The sequence below is a fragment of the Ambystoma mexicanum genome, chromosome 1p (assembly GCF_040938575.1).
Source record: "Ambystoma mexicanum isolate Mex_15411 chromosome 1p, UKY_AmexF1_1, whole genome shotgun sequence".
Classification (NCBI taxonomy): domain Eukaryota; kingdom Metazoa; phylum Chordata; class Amphibia; order Caudata; family Ambystomatidae; genus Ambystoma; species Ambystoma mexicanum.
The window spans coordinates 1015669880-1015689199 of NC_090921.1; the positions used below are offsets into that span (position 1 = coordinate 1015669880).

The 19320-nt window shown below is 46.7% G+C and overlaps 1 protein-coding gene across 1 annotated transcript in view; it reads right to left on the reverse strand.

Annotated features, from left to right (window-relative positions):
- Positions 1-19320, reverse strand: part of RANBP10 (RAN binding protein 10) — a 1189242-nt gene that overhangs the window by 1073585 nt on the left and 96337 nt on the right. Inside the window, exon 2 of the mRNA XM_069655248.1 lies at positions 17193-17304. Coding sequence (XP_069511349.1) covers positions 17193-17304 — 112 coding nt within the window. The remainder of the gene's footprint in view (positions 1-17192; positions 17305-19320) is intronic.

Below are 19320 nucleotides of genomic sequence, written 5' to 3' on the forward strand. Positions count from 1 at the left end.
GTGTTTGAGGTCCTCTTCTTGTTGAGGCGGCTCTTCCGAGGTCTGCCGGTCTTCTTGTGATTGTCTTTGGGGTCCGACTGTCGTGAAAGAATCCATCGTAACCAATTTCGGTTTATTTTTGAGGGGGGAGACATCCCCGATGTCCGGTCCCACAGTCTCTTGTGCCGGGTCTGGTTCCACAAGCTATGCAGGCCTTCCCTGCGGCTCTTGGTTTGAGTTATGGTTTTCGTGTCTTTGGGCGGAGGGTAGCGGGTCCGTGAGTCGAGTTGGCCGCCCCCACTTATTGGTTGGCCGGGTGGGGGGGGTCCCGGTTCTTTTCAGCCTCACTTACTTTGTTATATGTTGGGACACTGTGCCCGGTGTTTCTACGATGTCCCATCAGCTCCGCTCGACTGCACCACGAGTGCGTCACTCCGGCCCTCGTTCCTCCCGCGGCGACGGCTCCCCAGAGTGCCTTCGGCGCCGGTATGGCTGGGCTCGAATTTCAGTCCCTGTGGTTTCTCCGCAGCTGGGGGACGAGTGGCCTGCCCCGTCGGCTTCGGTGTGGGAGAGATTCCTTTGTTGGCGCGCTCCGCAAGGTAATTTAGGCCTCCGTAGCTTCCTTCTCATTCCGCGGTGGGAGCCGCCATCTTGTGGGTCCCAGGGGCTCAGCGTTCAGCTTCGTGTTTTCAGCCTTCCCTGCCCCGGTTCGCCCCAGGAACAGGGTCGAATGTCAGTAAACGGTTCCCCTTCGATGTTATTCGGTTTTTCAAGTTTGCAGACCAGTTATAGCGATATTAGCTCGATTTGCAAGGATCTCGGAACGGAGCTCCGCGGGAGCCTGTCCTTCCAGCATGCGTGCTGGCCATGCCCCGGCCTGTGTTCTGTTACCTTCAGCTTTTTGCTGGAGGTATTTTCGGCGGATTGTCCGCCGCTTTTATGGCGCTAATAGCACCGACTCGTGATTGCTGATGTTTTAGCGCGAATGGTTCCTGGCGCGGTTATGGCCGGCGCTTGTACAGCCGGCTGTACTTGCGCCGGCTGTAATGGCGCCGGCGGCTTTTGGATTCGTGATCCGACGGACCCTTAAAATCGGCGCTAATAGCGTTAGCGCCGATTTTAAGGGTTACCGCCAAAGTCGTGATGAGGCCCTGTGAAAGAGCCCAGAGGAGGTGTTAGAAGCATCCAGATGGATATTAAGGGCTTCAAGGAGGAGAGGGTGAGAGGTAGAAGCAAGCAGAGAAGGAGAGGTCTGCCCACTCAGAAAGGAAGAGGGCAACCTGGTTAGGTGGCCACAGTAAGAGACAGGGCACGAGGAGAGACAGAGAGCCTGCAGACCAGACATTCAAAGGAGGAGTAGGCCTGCGTGGGAATGAGAAGCAATGATCCACTCCGGAAAGATCATAACTACGCCACCTCCTGGACGGGTGGTTCTGGATTCGGAGACGATCTTGTAACCATCGGGGAGGAGAGAGTCAAAACTTGTGACAGAGCCGGTCGTGAACCATCAAAATCAAGTTCGATGAGTCTGCAGATATTGGACGAGTGTTCAACAGCAGAGCGAGAGTAGCGACGTGGAGCAGATTGCCATGCTTCAAAGACTTCCGTGGAGGGGTACAGGCAAGAGGTACACCCTGCGGAGTTGGTAGAGTGGCACGAGAGTGGGCAGAGGAGGAGAGAGGAGGTGGCATAGTAGACAGACGATGAGGGTGCCAGAGAGATGGCGAAAGATGGGGGTGGCGGAGGAGCCAGAGGTGCGTAGGTATGAGCAGCAGGAAAAGGAAGGAAGTTAATAAGACACGGGGAAAAGCCTATCGAAAAGGAGGAGATTGGGCTGAGGGCCCTGGACCAAGACTGCTATTCAGATCGATATTAAGGATGGTCTTTGAGGAGTGCAAGGTGGTCAGGATGACCTCCCACTGAGTGACACCGTTAGTGGGAGAGAATGAAAAAGGGGTAAGAACAGAGACCATATGCGATAGGGAGGCTTTGGTTACAGACCAGGAGGTCCCTTTTGAACTTCTGGTGACCAGATTTAGTGAGAGGGATAGGAGAGAGTAGCAGTTATAGAAGATGGGAGAAACCGCGACCACCATGGAGGGTGCGAAGGAGGTAGGAGACGGGCCAAAGATGAGAGATGCCCAGCCCTATGGCAGACAACTCAGGAGGCGCAATGGGGGTGGAGGGGCGGGAGTCACAACAAAGGAAGACAGGGGGAGAACAAGCAACACACAGCATTGAACGCCAAGGCTGGTGTTGTGGGTGGGAGCCTAAAGGGACCCAGTAACAGTGCCACAGTTACCAGAATGGAATGCAAATACCAGATTCAACTTTCCTAAAAGGGGTGGGGGAGGTGGGAGTGGTGGGAAGCTCAGTTTTCTAAACACAGCACAATGCAATACACCCAGATTTAACTTACTTGAAAAGTTGCAGTAAGTTGACGGCTGCAGGCCTCATGCTCCCATGGCAGATACCGGCAGACACCACTGGAGCGGTCCTTAGCCTCTGGTCCATGGCAGAGGGGGCTGGCACGGCGGGGGCTGCCTAGGATGGCCCACTAAAAGGGCCAGGCAGCCAATTAATTCACAACAGGAGGGACGGAGGGGTAATCAGGAGCAGCAGGACAGGGGGAGTGGGGACACACCAATGTTATATTTCCATGGTGAAATAAGACTTCAGATAAAGAAACAGCTTTCCTCTGCGTTAGACCATACACAAGTCACTTATAAGCTGGATACAGTTACCGCCAAGGTTGCGCGAAGTGCATTTTAACACTGCGCTTCACTCACCGGCTTCAGGGACACCGATCTTGCAGGTTGCACTGCTTCCCCCGACATCTGCTACTACTTCAGGCTTGCTAGGGAACCACATCCTACTCCAGCACGGGTGCCTCCGATCCAGCCACTTCAATTGGGAGTTCCTTTTTCTCCCAAGACTTTTGGCTTGACTTCTGCTTCTGGCCTTGTTCTCCTGCACACTCACAGCTCTGCAATCCCCTCTGCCATTCAGGTTTTGGGAGAACAGGACTCTCGCAGACCTTGCTGGTGAAATCTGCAGTCTCCACGTTCCGGTGTCCCTTCTGTGCTCCCACTTAATCTGCTGCTGCTGGCCTTCCAGCTCCCGTTCCAGCTGCTCCTGCTTTCTTGTGGGGGCCTTTTATGCCTCACAGGTTGTGTAATAGGCTTCAGGTACGAGCTATTAGGCTCAATTGCCCGACTACTGAAATGGCTACTAGGATCAACTGCCCAACTTGTTAAATGTGCATACCTCTGAAGCCCTCTTCCTCGCCAGAGTACCTCTAGGATTCCAAGACTCGGTTTCTTCCACTAAATTTAGGTTTTTCAACTTCTACAGTTTGGCAAAAAGCCATCAAAAGACTGGGATTATGGGGAAAGTTCCTGGTCTGAACTATCCCCCGCACCCACATGTGATCCTCCCACAGTACACCACTCCCAGGGTCGGGATAAGGATGCATCAGCCTTTCCTTGGCCACCTGAGGGACCCAGACCAGGTTTCTGGGGATAATCATCTCTGATCCTTCACAAGGCTGTCTTGCTTCTTCCTTCAGGACGCTCCGCTCGGTCTTGGTGATAGTAAGCATGCACCAACATGCGTTTACTCCCTCTGTCCCCACAGGCCATCCCCACCCACTCTGGTCCCCCTGTGATGTTCCCTTGTGCCCCCCACCCTTCTTGCACACAGGTGTTGCCTGTTTTGCTTGATTCTGCTACCCTGCTCCACCCCCTTCCCCTCCAGCTTACTTCTGCAAGAGTCTGTCCTGATATATTCTGGTTTGACCATTACTGTCTTGTGGCCAATTATGGACTTCATTGTTTCACAGTGCGTCACCCTTTCTCAACTATCATGCTGGACTTCCTTTGTATCTTATACTCCTGGTGGCCCCGATTCGGGCTGTTCCCATCTTCATCTTGTATCCTGGATTGCAACATTATGTGTTACTACTGACTACTGCAATTGTATTTGCTCTCCCCTCTTGCTTCTGCACTCTTTTTGACTGCATACTCTGTTCTCTCCTCTTCTCCCTTTTCCTTTATCCTATGAACTTACTCTATCAGAATTGTCCCAGGACCTAGTATGATGGAAATCTAGTCTGTCTCCTTCCCATATACTTTTCCCCCTCCTCCCCACTCCAGCACTATTTGAAATGTCGTCAGGCCTAGTACAATAGTTGCTTGATTTGTTCCTCCCCTCCCTTTCTGCACCCCTCTCCCTCACCTTTTTTTCTCTGCTCTACCAGAAATGTTGTCAGGCCTCACACGGTAGTCACCTGTGTTTCCATTTCCTTCCCACTCCCCCTCCCTTCCTTATGTACGTCTTAGCACTTGCGCTATCTGAAATGTTGCCAGTACAAGAGTTAATTTCACATCCTTACTGTTCATGGCATGTAAGAATGTATTTTCCCTTGTTCCCTCCCTTGGCTTGAAGCTCTTGGAAACATTGTGTATAGGTGCTATATAAATAAACTATCATATAGTGTTGGTGTAGTTTATGGACTGGCTAGTCCACCATGGCAGGTTTGTGGTCACACCACCACTTATTGCTTAATCGAAGAAGAGACTGCTTTTCTTCGATTCCAGATGTCCACTGCTAACACCTGGGCTTCCCATCCCATCGGACGCTGCACGTCTGAGCATCCTCGTGTGAAAGATTTAGGGCCATACAGAGAGGCCACGTTGGATGTTATTTTTTCCCCTACTGGTACATCTTGCAAATGGTTCAGATACAAAAAAAAATGTCATTTAATATGATTTATTTTACTTACTCCACAGATCTGCAATACTTACTATTAAAGTAAAATTGGAGGCATTGTACATTGCCAGCATTCAGCAAAAAGGTGTCAATCTGATTTTCAATTACTCATTTAGTGCGGACCCTTACCTGAATACCAGGTTTCCTGGAGATAAGGGGGCACTACACGCTGTTTTGCTTTAATTTCTTTACCGTTGCGGAAACGACCAGCAACTGGTTGTCGAATCCAAGATGTTGCCCCTTTTTACAGAAGTTGGTACAGTCTGTTAAACATTTCTTGTGATTTTACTCAAAGGAGGTGGCTATGCCCAATCTTCTATTAATTTTCATTTGCACAAGGCTTTTGCATTATGTAACAGGACCTCGGCCCCAGATGTGATTCTTGCTTTTTCTTAATTAAAGTATCGTGTGAGAGATGTAGAGGGATTAAATACGTCCTTCAGTTCCTCTTAGGCTCAAATCACTACCCTCACCCATAAAAGCTTGACATTAAGTTTAAAGATGCCCTTGCTAAAATTATAAGTTGTAGTTTCAAAGTCCTTCGACAGCAGTGGCAGAACTTGATCCATTTGTCAAACAGATAAGGTTGCGTTCTTCCTGACCACCTTAAAAAGACTTGCATGTTGTCGTAGGAAAGATCCAAAGTTAAAGCCCTCGGATTTGAAACTGTTGAGAGAAAAGGCTAGTAGAGGCAGGGGGAATGCGACCCATTTGCTGTTGCAAGAGGAACACTCTCCCCCTCCCCCAGCCACTTCAGGGTGGAGGTAGGTTGATGAGGCTCCAATGACAAAATGGCCAGAGAACCATATGTTCAGGGGCCAATGAGCTGTGATCAGAATGAGGTGCTAATTGGCACTGCCTGGAAGGTTTTGCACATCTTTGGTAACTAAAAATAGGAGGAAGGGAATGCATTAAAAAATTGACCGCTGCATAACCCATGGAACCTGAATCTAGGCTCTTTCAAGATGCATATAGTAGACACTTCTCGTTTGACTGAGTGTTGCTGACCACCAGCCGAAATTCCCACATGGAGAAGATCCACTGTGGACGTGTGAGAAAAGATCACAATTGTGATAAGTGTGGTCTGGACTGCAGAGCTCATCTACGTGGAAACAGAGTTCCTCTGCCAAGTGAGGGGCTACTGGAGAAGCACTGGGTAGAATGGCATCTGGCAGTGATGCACGAATTGCAATACCATGCATTTTAATGCAAGCTGTGCCTGTGCCATGCATTTGAGGAATTAACTTCCATTGGCTGGCATTACTGTGGCATTTAAGGTTCTGCTAAAGGGTTCAGCTATACAGTACCTTACGCACTGTAACTATACCACGCAAGAGGCCTGAATTAGATATTACTGAGGCATTTTAGGGTGCACTTGGCATTTGATGGGATGCACCTTACATATGACGGCTGTACCTTGCATAAGATTATGAGCTGGTATTAATACAGCATATGATGGCAACAACCAGACATGCGAGGGTGCACATTACATTTGGGGACTACATTATGTGTTTGAGATATTAATCGGCATCGGATCCATTACTGGGGCATATGCGGTTGTGCCTGCAAATGTAATGCTGTCTCTTTAAAATACTACCTAGGTGGCCAACACAAAATCTAATTCAAAAAGCAAAACACATTACTTTGTCTATGCTTATTCTTTCATTAAGCTTTTTCTCTCATGGGAAATACATTTTTTTTAAATTAATTCTGGTTAGCTGCTGCCACTTCGCACCAATGACCGCGGCAGACAAACCTTCAACCTTGATCCATGAGTAAATAAAACCAATGCTTCTAAATTCGGTAGAGAAGCTCTAAACCTAGCAAGGAGGCCCATTTATCAGATCCATCATTTCAGTGTATAAGAATGATGGGAAATAGGTGCGTGCTGGTAGATTTGTGGCTACAATTAAGTCTTTGTGTCCGTTTCCAGTCTTGGCCCTACTTGGCACCAGGTTGCTTTCAAAAGGAGGGCTGCGCGCTATATCCCTAGGGCTATAAAACCTAATCTTGTACACTAGCACCGTTATAGTAGGCCCTTTGCACCTCGGCATAGTTCTCCCTCTAAACAACTTCAGTTTAACTGTTCCCATTTGAGTTATAGTGGGAACCCTCCGAAGCCTGAAGGTGTTCACCCACTCCAGTACCAACAAGTGGTTTGGGTCAAAGTGCAGACTGTAGTTGATCAGGAGTTTGAACCTTTACCAAGAAAAGACGGGGAAATAGATGCAATTTTAAAAAACAGTACCATCCTATTCAGTTTGCCTATCCCAAGCCATAGAGTATGCCCACCTGTTTTGGACACCATCCCATGCCCATACCCTTACCCTTACAGGAATTTACCCAACTATAACCTGGTGTCTTGTACCAATAAAGGTGTTGAACTTTATTTTCTGTCTGACTAGAGTTCTGCTGGCCTCACGTGTTCAGAAGACCAAGAACAAAAGCCAGTGTGCCTTAAAGTCTAACAAGTGCCAGGGGGCGCTGCTGAGCCCCAACCAATATGGCCGACTAACGTCTCGGCTCTGAGGCCGAAAATATTCTGTCCCAAGAACATCTGTGATTTTCAGACACATCCAAATCCTGGCTCTGCTAGTTACTTAGCTGGGGATATATTTGTGGCGACTTGTTGGGCCACAGAAGTCCCAGCAGACGCTTCCCTCTGTGAAGAGGAGCAGACACTGGCTGGTGGAGGAGGTGCAACGCCGGCGCTGAGATCCGAGAGGTAACCCGGACCATGCAATATTATTGGAAGGGAAGGGGAGCCAGCTGTAATAGAAACACCGGCTGCAACGTTCCTGTGAGAGGCCCTGAGCAATGCTTGTTGGAGCCATGCGGTGCCATGCGGCGGCCGCAACGGCGCCGATCCCCTGGTGAAGCGTGACAATCTGAATCCCCTGGCAATGCTGTTCTAGGCTACTCGCAGTAACCGCCCATAGCGAACTGATCAAGATTTCAACTTGATTTTTGATGGAATAGAGGAGATTAACAAGTACCTACAACTTAAGACTTTAAAAGGCATCAGTCTATCATCAACAGCTCATATTGTGATCAGCCCCATAAACCCTTCTAGTGGCAGCCAGTGCATGGCAGCAGGACAGTACTGCATGAAGACACCCTCCCCACCCGCTCTCCTGTGTGGGAAGGGGAGATAAATCGCCAACTAAAATAATATCCTGTCTATAGCTTTCTGCCACCAATCCAAGGAGATACCGTGAGGAGGACAAAGCTGGCAGATTGTTAGCCAGATTGGTGAAGCCTGAGAACCATCATCTTATTGCAAGTATCCAGGGCCTGGATAACACGGTTGATAAGCAAGAAGGAGATCAATTAAAATGTTTTCCAGTTTCTACTCTAGTCCAATTACAATGAGATCACAGAGTATGAACTTTCCCAATATCTAACTATTATAGAGCTGCCCACGCTGTCGACTGAGGAGTCTCTCGCCCTGGAGCAGCCCATCACGCTGGAGGAGATTGAAGGTGCAATAGCCATTAGCTACGGTGAAGGCCCCGGGATCTGATGGATTGGGGCTCCCACATTACGAAAGGTGTGGGAATTGTCCTTCGAACAAGGGGCACTCCCACAATCAATGCATGAGGGCATTATTACTACTTAAACCTCATAGACCTCTCCAGGACGTGGCTGCCTATAGACCACTGTCCCTAATTAATACAGGCTCCAAGATGTTTGCGAAAATTCTTGCTATGAGGCAACTCCCGATCTTGCTCCAACTGGTACACCTTAACCAGTCAGACGGGCTTCATACCCACAAGATCTACGGCACTGATTTGCATTGGTTCTGTGTGCTGATGGAGGTGAATCCCTAGGCTAGAGCGGTAGTGGCCGCCTTAAATGCGGAGAAGACTTTCAATTCTGGCGCTATTTGTTCTATGTACTATGTCGTTTTGGAGTTGGTCCTTATTTTTTTAGATCTATCCAAGTGATATACTCTAACCCAGGGGCAAGGGTCCTCACCAATCAAACACTGTTGGTGCTATTCTCCCTGGCCAGAGGTCCTGGGGCTCCATTTTCTTTCATTCATCGACAGGCTTTCTAACGCCTGCTGTTTCATCATGGAAAAAATAATGAAAGCCTTTATGGCATTTTATTTTTGAATTTTTATGGGGGGGAAGGGGGTCACAAAAAAAAAAAATGGTTGAACAGAAGGCGTTGGAAAGCCTGGCGATAAAAAAAAAGTTGTACCAGTCCTAGGCAGGGCTGCCCCTTGTCCCCCTATTAGTTGCTCTTACTATTGAACCGATGGGAGCACTAGTCAGGAAGTTACAGGGACACAGGGGTATACGAATAAATGGTCCACCCCAGATAATCTCTGTACGCTGGAGACACACCGCTCTATGTGCGAGACCCTGGGCACAACCTAGCCCCAATAATGAAAGATGCCCACGAGTTTTCAAGATACTCTGAATACAGAATAAATGACACCAAGTCTGAACTATTTCCTCTTACGCCATCCACAGTTCAACTGACGGACCACTGGGGGCTTTAAATGGTCACCATTGCGCTTCAGGTACCTGGGAATCTTGGTGTCGGGCAGCCAACAATCACTATACATAGACAATTATGAATCCTATCTGCAGCAACTGACCTTCAAGCTGGTACTTTGGGCGAAGCTGCCAATTTCTTTATACGGGCGGGTATGTCTGCTGAAGATGGTGGTGCTCCCGACGCCATTGTATTTCTTTGGCAATGTCCCAATGTGGCCTGGACAAGCATTTTTCACTAAGCTGAAGTAATTGGCCTCCACATTTGTTTAGGACACTGGTGTGCCAAGAATCAGTTGGCAGAAATGGTCTGAACTGAATTAATATGGAGCTTAGTGACACCAGATGTTTAACTATACTATTTGGCATCACAGGCCCAATTAGCTGGCTATTGGTACAATGCTGGCGACCCGGTCCCGCACATACCCTTGGAGCGATATGGGGCATCCTCCACAGAGCTCCGGTCGGTCATATTCAGCGAAAGGTACATTGCCTTATGCACCTTTGATCCTGTTAGCATAACTTAATGCTTGGGCTCGAATATTCAGGAAGATTGGGGTGGAGGCTCCCTACAAAATCGGGAAGTTCCCCTGTGGAATTACTAGGGCATTCTCCCCGCCCTCCCCCCCGCCCCCCCCATTTCACGAGGTGCTGAAGAAATCCTGGGATCCCTTAGGACAAAAGAAAATAGGCATGTACCCAGACAGGCAGTTTGTATCCCAAGAACTATTTATCAGTACATTGCGGGGGCAACTGAGAGTGCTTCAATACTATCGAATGCAGACCGCATTCTGCAAAAAATGGCCCTCATTCCCAATCGAGCTGGATACGCATGGTTCCATCAGCGCCATGGTGTCAAAAGCTGGCACACAATGTGGGGTGTCCAGGCTATATAGAATACAGTCACATCTTTCCTCCCACAATACCATTAGAGAAGTTTGGGAAAACACTTGGGACTGCCAACGAGGGTTGAGAAATGGAGCAAGTTTTGACAACTGACTAAAACAGTATCTCTAAATGCTGGACTATGTGTGATTCAATTCAAAGTACTGAACCAATTGCATTACACCCCTGCCAAATTGGCTAGGTTTTCTCCAGATGACACGGGTGAATGCTTGAAGTGCGGGGGCCCACATGCCAACGCCTCCCATATGTATTGGACGTGCCCCCAGGTCACGACATTTTGGGGATAAGTGACGGAAGCTATAGATATGTTGAATATCCCACCTTCCACTCGCCCCTCTTAAATACCATCTTGGGGACATTAGGAAAGCCTCGGAGACCACAAGAAGATTTTTTTAAGTTGCATTTTAAATCGTTGGAAATACGAGCATGCACATAGCTACGAGGACTGGCTACGCGAATTAACCTACGTCAATGAATGCGAAGAGAAATGTGTCATATGTATCCCCTGCATGCCGCCCCAAGGACATCTGGGCTCCATTTAGACTGTACTCAACTGAGACGAACTCTGAATATGAAAGTACTGAGCATCCCGATATTTATCCCATTTAAAATGAAATGTTGTGGTTTAAAGTATAAGTACGCTTAGTACCAAGGTTGTGATATTTATCAAGTTTGCTTGATGTAGGACTATCGTATAACTAAAAGTATAAAAAAACAAACTAGAGCTAAGAACACAAGCCCAATCCTGACATTAGGTTTTGTTAATCTCAACCTTTACTTTTTGGTTTGTGAGCCTTTAGTGGGGCTCCCAGTACATTTAAAAATGAACTCCCTTTAAATGTTTGTCCTCACTTGCTCAATGATTAGAGGCTTTGTCTCAACGTGGGCACAATTTCACAGTGATCTGTGGTTTGTGGCTAGAATATGTTTGCAAGAAGATATTGCAGGGTGGCAACCAGGTAATGTTCCTGCTGAAAAGGACCATACGAGCAAGTAGACGCATTGAGTACTCCACATCAATCTTTGCATTATTTCCTCTAATCATAACTAGGTGAACTCTGGTTAATATCTGTTGGAAACGTCACATGGGCTGTGTGTTGCTGTTCTCGGAGTCTTGTGAAGCGATTTTTGGCCACAAATACAGCTTTGAGGATATTTTGAATGAAGGATTGAAAAACCTTTATATGGCTTAGCAAAAGATGGTTTCAACCGTGGATACTATTCCCAATAGTCTTTGTATTTCAAACATGTGCTGGTTCACTAGTTCCTCCAGACATCTATCAGAATCATCATGCAACTCCTCAATATATTTTTTCATCTATAACAAGCTCTCCAAGACCACTGATGAATCCAGGGAATTTCTTCCTTCTACCAAAGGGGGTGCCATCCCTGTTGGGACTAGGGATGTGAGCCTGCTATGCGACACCCTCCCTACTGGTCAGGGCAAAAGGGATACCACTGGGTGACCCTCTCAATCCCCCCCCCACCCACCAGTCGTCTGCCAAGACACTTCCTTTCCCTTCCAAGACTTCAATGTTCATTGGTTATATGGGAATTGAAGATGTTACCAATATACACAGGCCTTTTAAAAAGGTAGAGGGCTTGGTTACTGACCCATATCACTCACCAAGGGGGCGGATCAATGAACTGCTCACCTTTACTCCAGGGTGGAGGTTAAAGCCTGGAGAAGTCAGCTGATATGGAGAGACTTTGCCTCCACTGGATAACACTCAACGCTGGCCCATGCTGAGACCAGGCAGTCCCTCAGCCAGAGAGTGGAGAACCACAACAAGGGCATGGTGGGTAAAGACTGCAGGCTCCATGAGAAACACAGCCACTTTGACAAAAGCAGGGACCCCAAGACAACAGGGAATAATGAGCTAGGAAGCAAACATAAGCACCACAAAGTACAAACATCCCGATGCTCAGACGCCATCCTGAAAGGGATGAAATAGCCACACAAAAAAAGAAAAAGACAGTGCCTCCCAAAGTGGCAACGGGGGACAGATCTGCAGGAACAGTGTCCCACCCCTGGAGAGAAGGCACGCGGCCACCGTCGGGCACTGGTTGGCGGGTGGAGAAAACATCACAAAACTGGGTTGACCAAGCCCGTAGCGCACCACCTGGGGCAGAGAATCCAAAGGCCCTGTGAGGGGGTATGAGAAAGATACTGAGCCGGGCTGAACAACCCCATTGCCGTACTGGGGCTGGGAGAAGGTGCATTCTGCACAGGGGTGGAAAAATCATAATGCACAGAGTAAATCTAGCCCGTAGCCCACCCCGGGCTGAGATATTAAGAACCCTGTGAGAGGAAGAATGACGAGACAGTAAGCTGACTCAAACTGGTCCACAACCTAGCTACTACTACCAGGTTGCACATGGACAGGGAAACCGACAGAACCTTTATTTTTCTACAACCCTCAGTTTACCCAGAAAGAAGGATAGTTGCCATTCTTTTATGCGGTGTCCAGACAAGCCGCGGAGCCCGCAACTTGAAGCAGAGAGGTTTGCAAAAGTGAGACACAGAGGCCGGCGAGCAAGGCAACGGCTGCCCGAGTTAAAAGAGGTGTTGAGGACCTGGTGGTGTGTGACCACGAGCGCATCGTGGTGGGCAGAGCACCCGCGCAACTAACCCAAGACCTTCACTGCTGGGAGTGAGCAGAGCTCTCAGTCATCCACATGCATTGCAGGCAGCAGTCTGAGGGGAAGACGAGAACTGGGTGGAGACAAAAGCAGAGGGAGAAGAAAACACGTACCGAGAAGAATACTTTAACAAGTACAGACCCCCGAGCAAGGTTTCCATACTCACCTGAAGGTACCACGGAACATGGGAAAAGCAGGAGGCAGCCGGGGAAGGAGCCTATGAAAATTACAACTCGTCCCAGTCCAGTCAAAGACTAGTCAAGTGGAGAGCAATTGTTGAATTACCAATGCAAAAGGTGTTTAGAGCCAATAACCAGCAACCCTGTGAGGGGAATAACAGGCATGAAGAGTGTAACTCATCTTAGTCCCAAAGAGGAGACACGCACTAAAGCTATTCAACTGGCAATGTGAAGAGCTACTAGAGCTAATAGCAAATCACCCCAAAGGGGATAACAGAAAGATTGGAGGCAACTGCCCTGCGATGAAGAGACACTTTACCATTACAGTGGCACCTGAAGAATTTATACTGAAGGGAGAAAACCTGGAACAAAAGCAGTAGTCCATCTTTTTAGTTGTTAAACCCTTTAGGATTTGTGCTCGTTTTGTTATAAATGTGGAGGCTAGTATATGATTTGGACTTGGGACTGTTTGGATTCATCCTGACAAGATAATCTTTTCCTTAAACCATTGGGGATACTTCGCATTGAGATTATTTTAGTATACCATTTTCTTTGAAGCTGGCCAATAGGGTCAGACTAATCTTAAGTGAAGAAAATAAAAATCCTTAAATACGATGTCCCAGCGTCTGAGTCCTACTTCTGGTTCACCACACTGGATGCAGCAGGAACCTTTCGGGGTGAGAGCACCAGATGAATAAGAAAACATGCGAGACCCTGTTCTATCAGCCTGAATACGAAGGTCTTACAAAGATGCACGAGGGCCCGCCAACATGGGGCAGGCTAGAACCCAAACTGCACACTGCCTTTCCTGTGCTGAGGTTTGCTGGAGCATGCCTGGGGAGGAAGCCGGGAGCAATGGTCTGAAAAGAAACCATTGTTTGGAGGCGAGGCCATGCAACGAAAGCCAGTCTGTACTGCAGATTTCTCACTCTTAGAAGAAAGAAAACGGAATAAAAAAGTGGTCTTGGAACTTAGCTAACCAATACGGCTGAGGGAAAAACTATGAAGGTTTATTTTTTGTACAGCTGGTAGAGTTACAAAGAATTCTTAAACTATTAGTCACTAAACTGAAATGCTTGAAGCGTAGTGAAATCTCGGACATGCACCAAGTTGTGACGCAGACCGGCATAAAAGCAAATTGTGAGGCGCAGGCTGAACTAACTGGAAATGTAATCATTCAAAATTAAAACCAAAGGCCCTTCATTCAAGGAAAATAAGACAAATGGTGTTGATGCTAGATTTACTTCACTTTGCAGGTCTCATGAAGCCCTTCTACTCCCTGTTATGTTTCATAGGTTTTAACTTAATTCTGCCCAACTAGAAGAATCGTAAAAATTACAGTGACAAGCATGGTTAAACTTCAGTCACCAACTTTTTTTCCATTAACGATGAGGTAGAAGAAGCGTTCAATTTTCCAGCCAATATCTCAACCGGGTACTGACAGGCATGCAAGCTTGTGTGTGATCTCGCACCAATTTAGTTCCATACATGGAAAAAGGTAAAGTAGTTTCAAGTTAGACACAAGAATAGGTTTCCACAGAAAGTCACTGGCTAATATTTTTTTTTTATTAAAAAAGGACCTTTTAAAAGAAGAGAACACACTTACCAGGTCATTATTTTACCCACGGTCTGAAAGATCTCAGAGTGAAGACTTGTAATCCTAAAGATCACATCACTGTATTCTGCGTGTAGCAATTTCTCCCTTAGATCAGTACTTATATACACTTTGCTTGTCAAACGTGTGGTATATTATAGCACTTTCACCTGCAATGTATGTCGCAATACAAATCCAACAGTATCGCAACATAGTGCACCGCATTCAAAAAGAACCGAGGTTAGCAATATGTTCGGAGCTACCTGGATGCAGTACAGAGCAGCGTGTACCTGTGGTGCAAAATGAGTGTACAGAACAGTCTAGGGCGATATGAATTTAGCATGTACATAGTGAATAGAAAGAAAGATGCGCTTAAGTTGCAATGAGCACATACTAGTAAATACTGGAGACTGCTACTACAGTTCATGCCATTTTGTAACCCTTCAATGAAAGGAAGGCGACGAAGCAGCCATCGGTGTACAAACTAGCGGTGAGATATTTGCAGTCTATGTAAAAAGAGAACATTCTTTCTATGAAAGGGGAGTATATTTTATGTCACGAGTTCCCTTTGTGTAAAAATGTGCGCCCTTTCCCCATTTCTGCACATATTTGTCTTTCATTTGTGCACTTCTAGTCATAGAACAATTGCCCCTGCACAAGAACGGCCAGATCTTCAGATGCCCAGCACCCTGAAAATCCATCCACTCCATCATTGGCTGAAAGGGCAGACTAACAAGGTCTGAACACTAAACTAACACATAGAGTCTAGTTTTTTGGAGGAGGCCGAAAGACAAGGAGCTAATAAAGTATGTCTTTTGTGCTTTTTCGCGTCTATCCAAGCTAGAAATTGCAGCGTGATTTCCCACCAACTGGTTACAAGTAGCCACTGCAAGCGCTCCAACTAAAAATATGCCTCAAGGTTGAAGGCAGCACTGCACACAAATGCTTCACTCTCTCATGCCGGTTATTCCAAGAAAAGCTATCCTCGCTGAAAAGGTTGCATGCTTGCCACGCACCTACCAAGAAGTCAACACAAATAGAAAGGTTCTATGCCTCCCATATACATCAAGCAAGGGAGTCAAGAAGACACCAACAGTTTATGGTTTTCATATTACTCATCTGGGAGCCAGTGATTAAAGGTGTTATGCACCCCCTGTCACTTAAAATCTCAATACCAAAAGGAAAGTACCTCCTCCCAACCCCCACTCAGCTTGGCAGCACAATTTAAGTGACACAGCTGAGAAAAAACAAACTTATTCCAACAGGAACAAACAAGTAACAATAACCACCCTACAAACTGACAACCAAGCCTGTTATGGGAAGCGTAACTGAAAGATCTTAAGTCACTGAAAGCAAAAGGGCAAATTAAAGCCAACATTGGTCACACCATGAGCTGAGAGGCCAATCTTGGGAAAAAACGTTGTTTGCACAGAGACTAAAAGAGGAGATGGGTGGGGGGGGTCAGGGTAAGTGGTTGGAGGGGCACGTCTGCAGTTTAGTACATTAAGTGGGGTTTTATAAAGAGCTAGATTGTAAGCAGGCCAGAAAATGGTCTGCCACAAGTCGGAGCGCTGCCTGAGCTCCACTCCGTCCCAAGGCCCAGGAAATTCCCTGGGGTGTTTCCAAGGTGAAGTCTCGCCCATGCAACTAGCACTGCAGAAGACTCTGCAGACTAAAAGTATGCTCAATGCACAAACAGACTTGCATCCGGTTCAGAATCTTTCCAAATTGGTATATATGTATTGCAATTTACAGACTTCTTCGGTCAGGCTGAGTATCGTGATCAATGAAAAGAGCAGAATCCAACTCTGCACTTATCATTCAAATGGTTTCATACTGAATCACTATCGCAGACATATTTCAAATGCAAAATTGCAGATATTCTGTTGTCTCCAAATGCTCTTTGCTTTTATGCAAATCGCCAGGCTTGGGTCCCATGGAGATAGGATTTTTTGTCAACTGGCCTGTGGCACGCCCCCTTACTCCACCTCCTGCACTCCACTCGAGGATTGCGTTTCCAAAGTATTTTTTGTGTGCATTTTCAGCACCGACTGAGCCAATACTTCCGAGAGCCAAGAGAGTGGGGTGAGGGGGTGGGAGATTGTTTGGGGAGGAATGAGAGTGGCGACTGCACATCAGGTTACAATAATATCACAGGTTTACAACAGAGAGGTGGAGTAGGAGGATGGACACCAATCACAGTCAAACAAGGCTCACTTTCAAGAACATAAAACTTAATCAATGCATACAATTGATAAATAATTGCAACAGAATGTTTGCTTTAAGAAGCCTTGTGATCTGGAATCCTGTGCAACGAATCCAGAATTACACTCAAAGTGGACACGTCCTATCAGATTCAATGAGGAAGGCCAGCAGAGCATATACTCATATCGCCCCACAGTAGACACTAGGGAAAAGCATACTCCCCATTCCAAGAGATTAGCAGGCTGCCAACTGTTAACAAATATAGCCTCCAGCTAAGCTAGACTGTGCCACATTTGACCTACAACCCTTCCAATACAAAGAGCAGAGCGGCAGAGCTCAAAATGAACGTGCACACAAGTGGCTACAGATCTCAGAGACATGCACAAATTCACTTCAAGAAATGTAACTCACCCATCTCTCCCTTTGCTCACGATCTTCACCTCAAAATAGTAGACCCCACAGGCTGCAGGTATGGGGTGGGTGGCCCGGACAGACGCTGCATCCTTGTGATTTTTCCCATGACCTGAAGTGAATGAGTAAAGCAGGTTATTTGTAAGAGGACCAGGCACAGAGACAGCTGCCGGAGTGTTTCAAGTAATCGCCCAATCCCCCTCAACAATGTACACAATACAATTTCAGACTAGCATTAAATACTTTACTCATGCCCCACCATACTGGACAGGGATACTTTAATATTGTAAGTCAACATATATGCCGAACACCTGGAGATGCCCAGGTTTAGCCTTTCATTCCAGAACATATCCAAGATGCGTCAGGAATATCATCATACGACAATAGCTTGTTTTTCCATGCTACCGTTAGCAGAATTTTGCTTCTTCACAGTATTGTAGAAAACAGTTACAAAAATGCAACTAAATGATACTCATTTTAGCGAATGCGGAAGGATGAAGGGCAAACAAGGCTTTGCTGTAATTTACACACAAGCTTGCAGGTTGCACAAAGGTGTGTGCTTGCACCCAGAGACATGTATGTGCACCTACCTGGGCTTATGGTATGAACCCACTTCATAATCATCAACTCTTAATTTCCCTCCCCGATCCCAGTATATGTCCCACTTGTTGACACTCTCCTGAACTAGCTCACTACCTGTGCTATTGTATAGGCACCATTCGTGGTAATGCCTCGGACATCTGTAAAATGTGTTATTGGAAATCATTTTTGATCGAAAGGGTATCCTCTTAAAAAATAGAAAATGTCTGCACTTAAAATCACTAGTGAGAAGCCATAGTGTTGATAGCTCGGGATTCTTACCCAACACATGTGTCCCAACACTTCAAACAGGGATGACTAACTCCTATCAGAATTAGCCATGGTTTCAAGTGTGTTATTACTAAAGAACAATGTAACGTTCCCAACTAGTCCTGGAATTAGAACTTTAGCAATAGTGGCAGCAGCTTAAGAGTCAAGCTCCCGCTTTCCCTCAATCTGGTTTCTGAGTATGAGGATACTGATGGCCACGGGGACAAGTAGGGTAACTGCTATAGCGGCCATGAAAGATACCCTTCCAAAGGTTGTGAAGATTCAGATTGCCTTACACCAGAGGCAAGGCGTCTTGGTGAGAAGAGTGCTCAAGGAGGGCGATGAGACTACCCACTAGAGTTCCATACCCAAATGACAGGTCAGACAAAATACCCACAAAATGGTCACCTTAAATGAGGCAAGTTCCCTAGGGCCAGAAGTGGTCAGTGCCAAGACATGAACAACTATTTAGTATCAATACCACTTCTCACTAGTGAAAAAGTATAGCCACGTTAGGAAACGCCCGTCAGCACTACACATATGCTTATATTCATATTCCTATGAAGTGCTCTACATAAGACTTTTGTTACAGAGGCCGTTAAAGAAGGAAAATTACTCAAGGTGCAGGAAGTGTCCACATTGCAGGATTCCCAGAGGTAGTGGAAAAGGAAACCCTTTGGAAGACCCTGCCTGTGCGGTTGGACCGCCCCGGGGAAAGTATTTGAAAGTGAAAGGGCCCATAGGAGGACTTGGACTGAGGCAATTCTAGGAATTGGAATTCACAGAGGAATTTGAGGTTACCAGGTAAAGAAATTGTGCGGCAACGAAATTATAAGTGCCTGTAAACTAGGAGATTAAAGGAGGGGGCAAAAGGAAACCAGCTACGTTTTTTAATGGCCTTAATACGGAACTGGTAGATGAGCACCTGTTTGGATGGGCAGAAAAAAGAGCAAGGCCAAAATGAAATATTATAAGTTGTACCCTGCAGTGTTCAAGTTGGTGCATGACAGTCACTCATACTTTTAAGGACCATCTCACAGCGGACGTTTTTCTTTAAACTTGGAGCAAAATATGGACCACATTACCGTTGGGAAGACCACATTCTTTCATTCAGGCCCTAATTCTAGGAGGGGAAAAAAGACAATGGACCTTTATTTGGTGGTATTCTGGAGTTTAGGGTGGCTGCGAGAGGACAGGGTTGTTAAACTTGGTTTGGTTTTGGTCAGAAGAGATATTGAAATAACCGACTACTCTAGCTGTGCTGTTTTGTCCTCCTTTC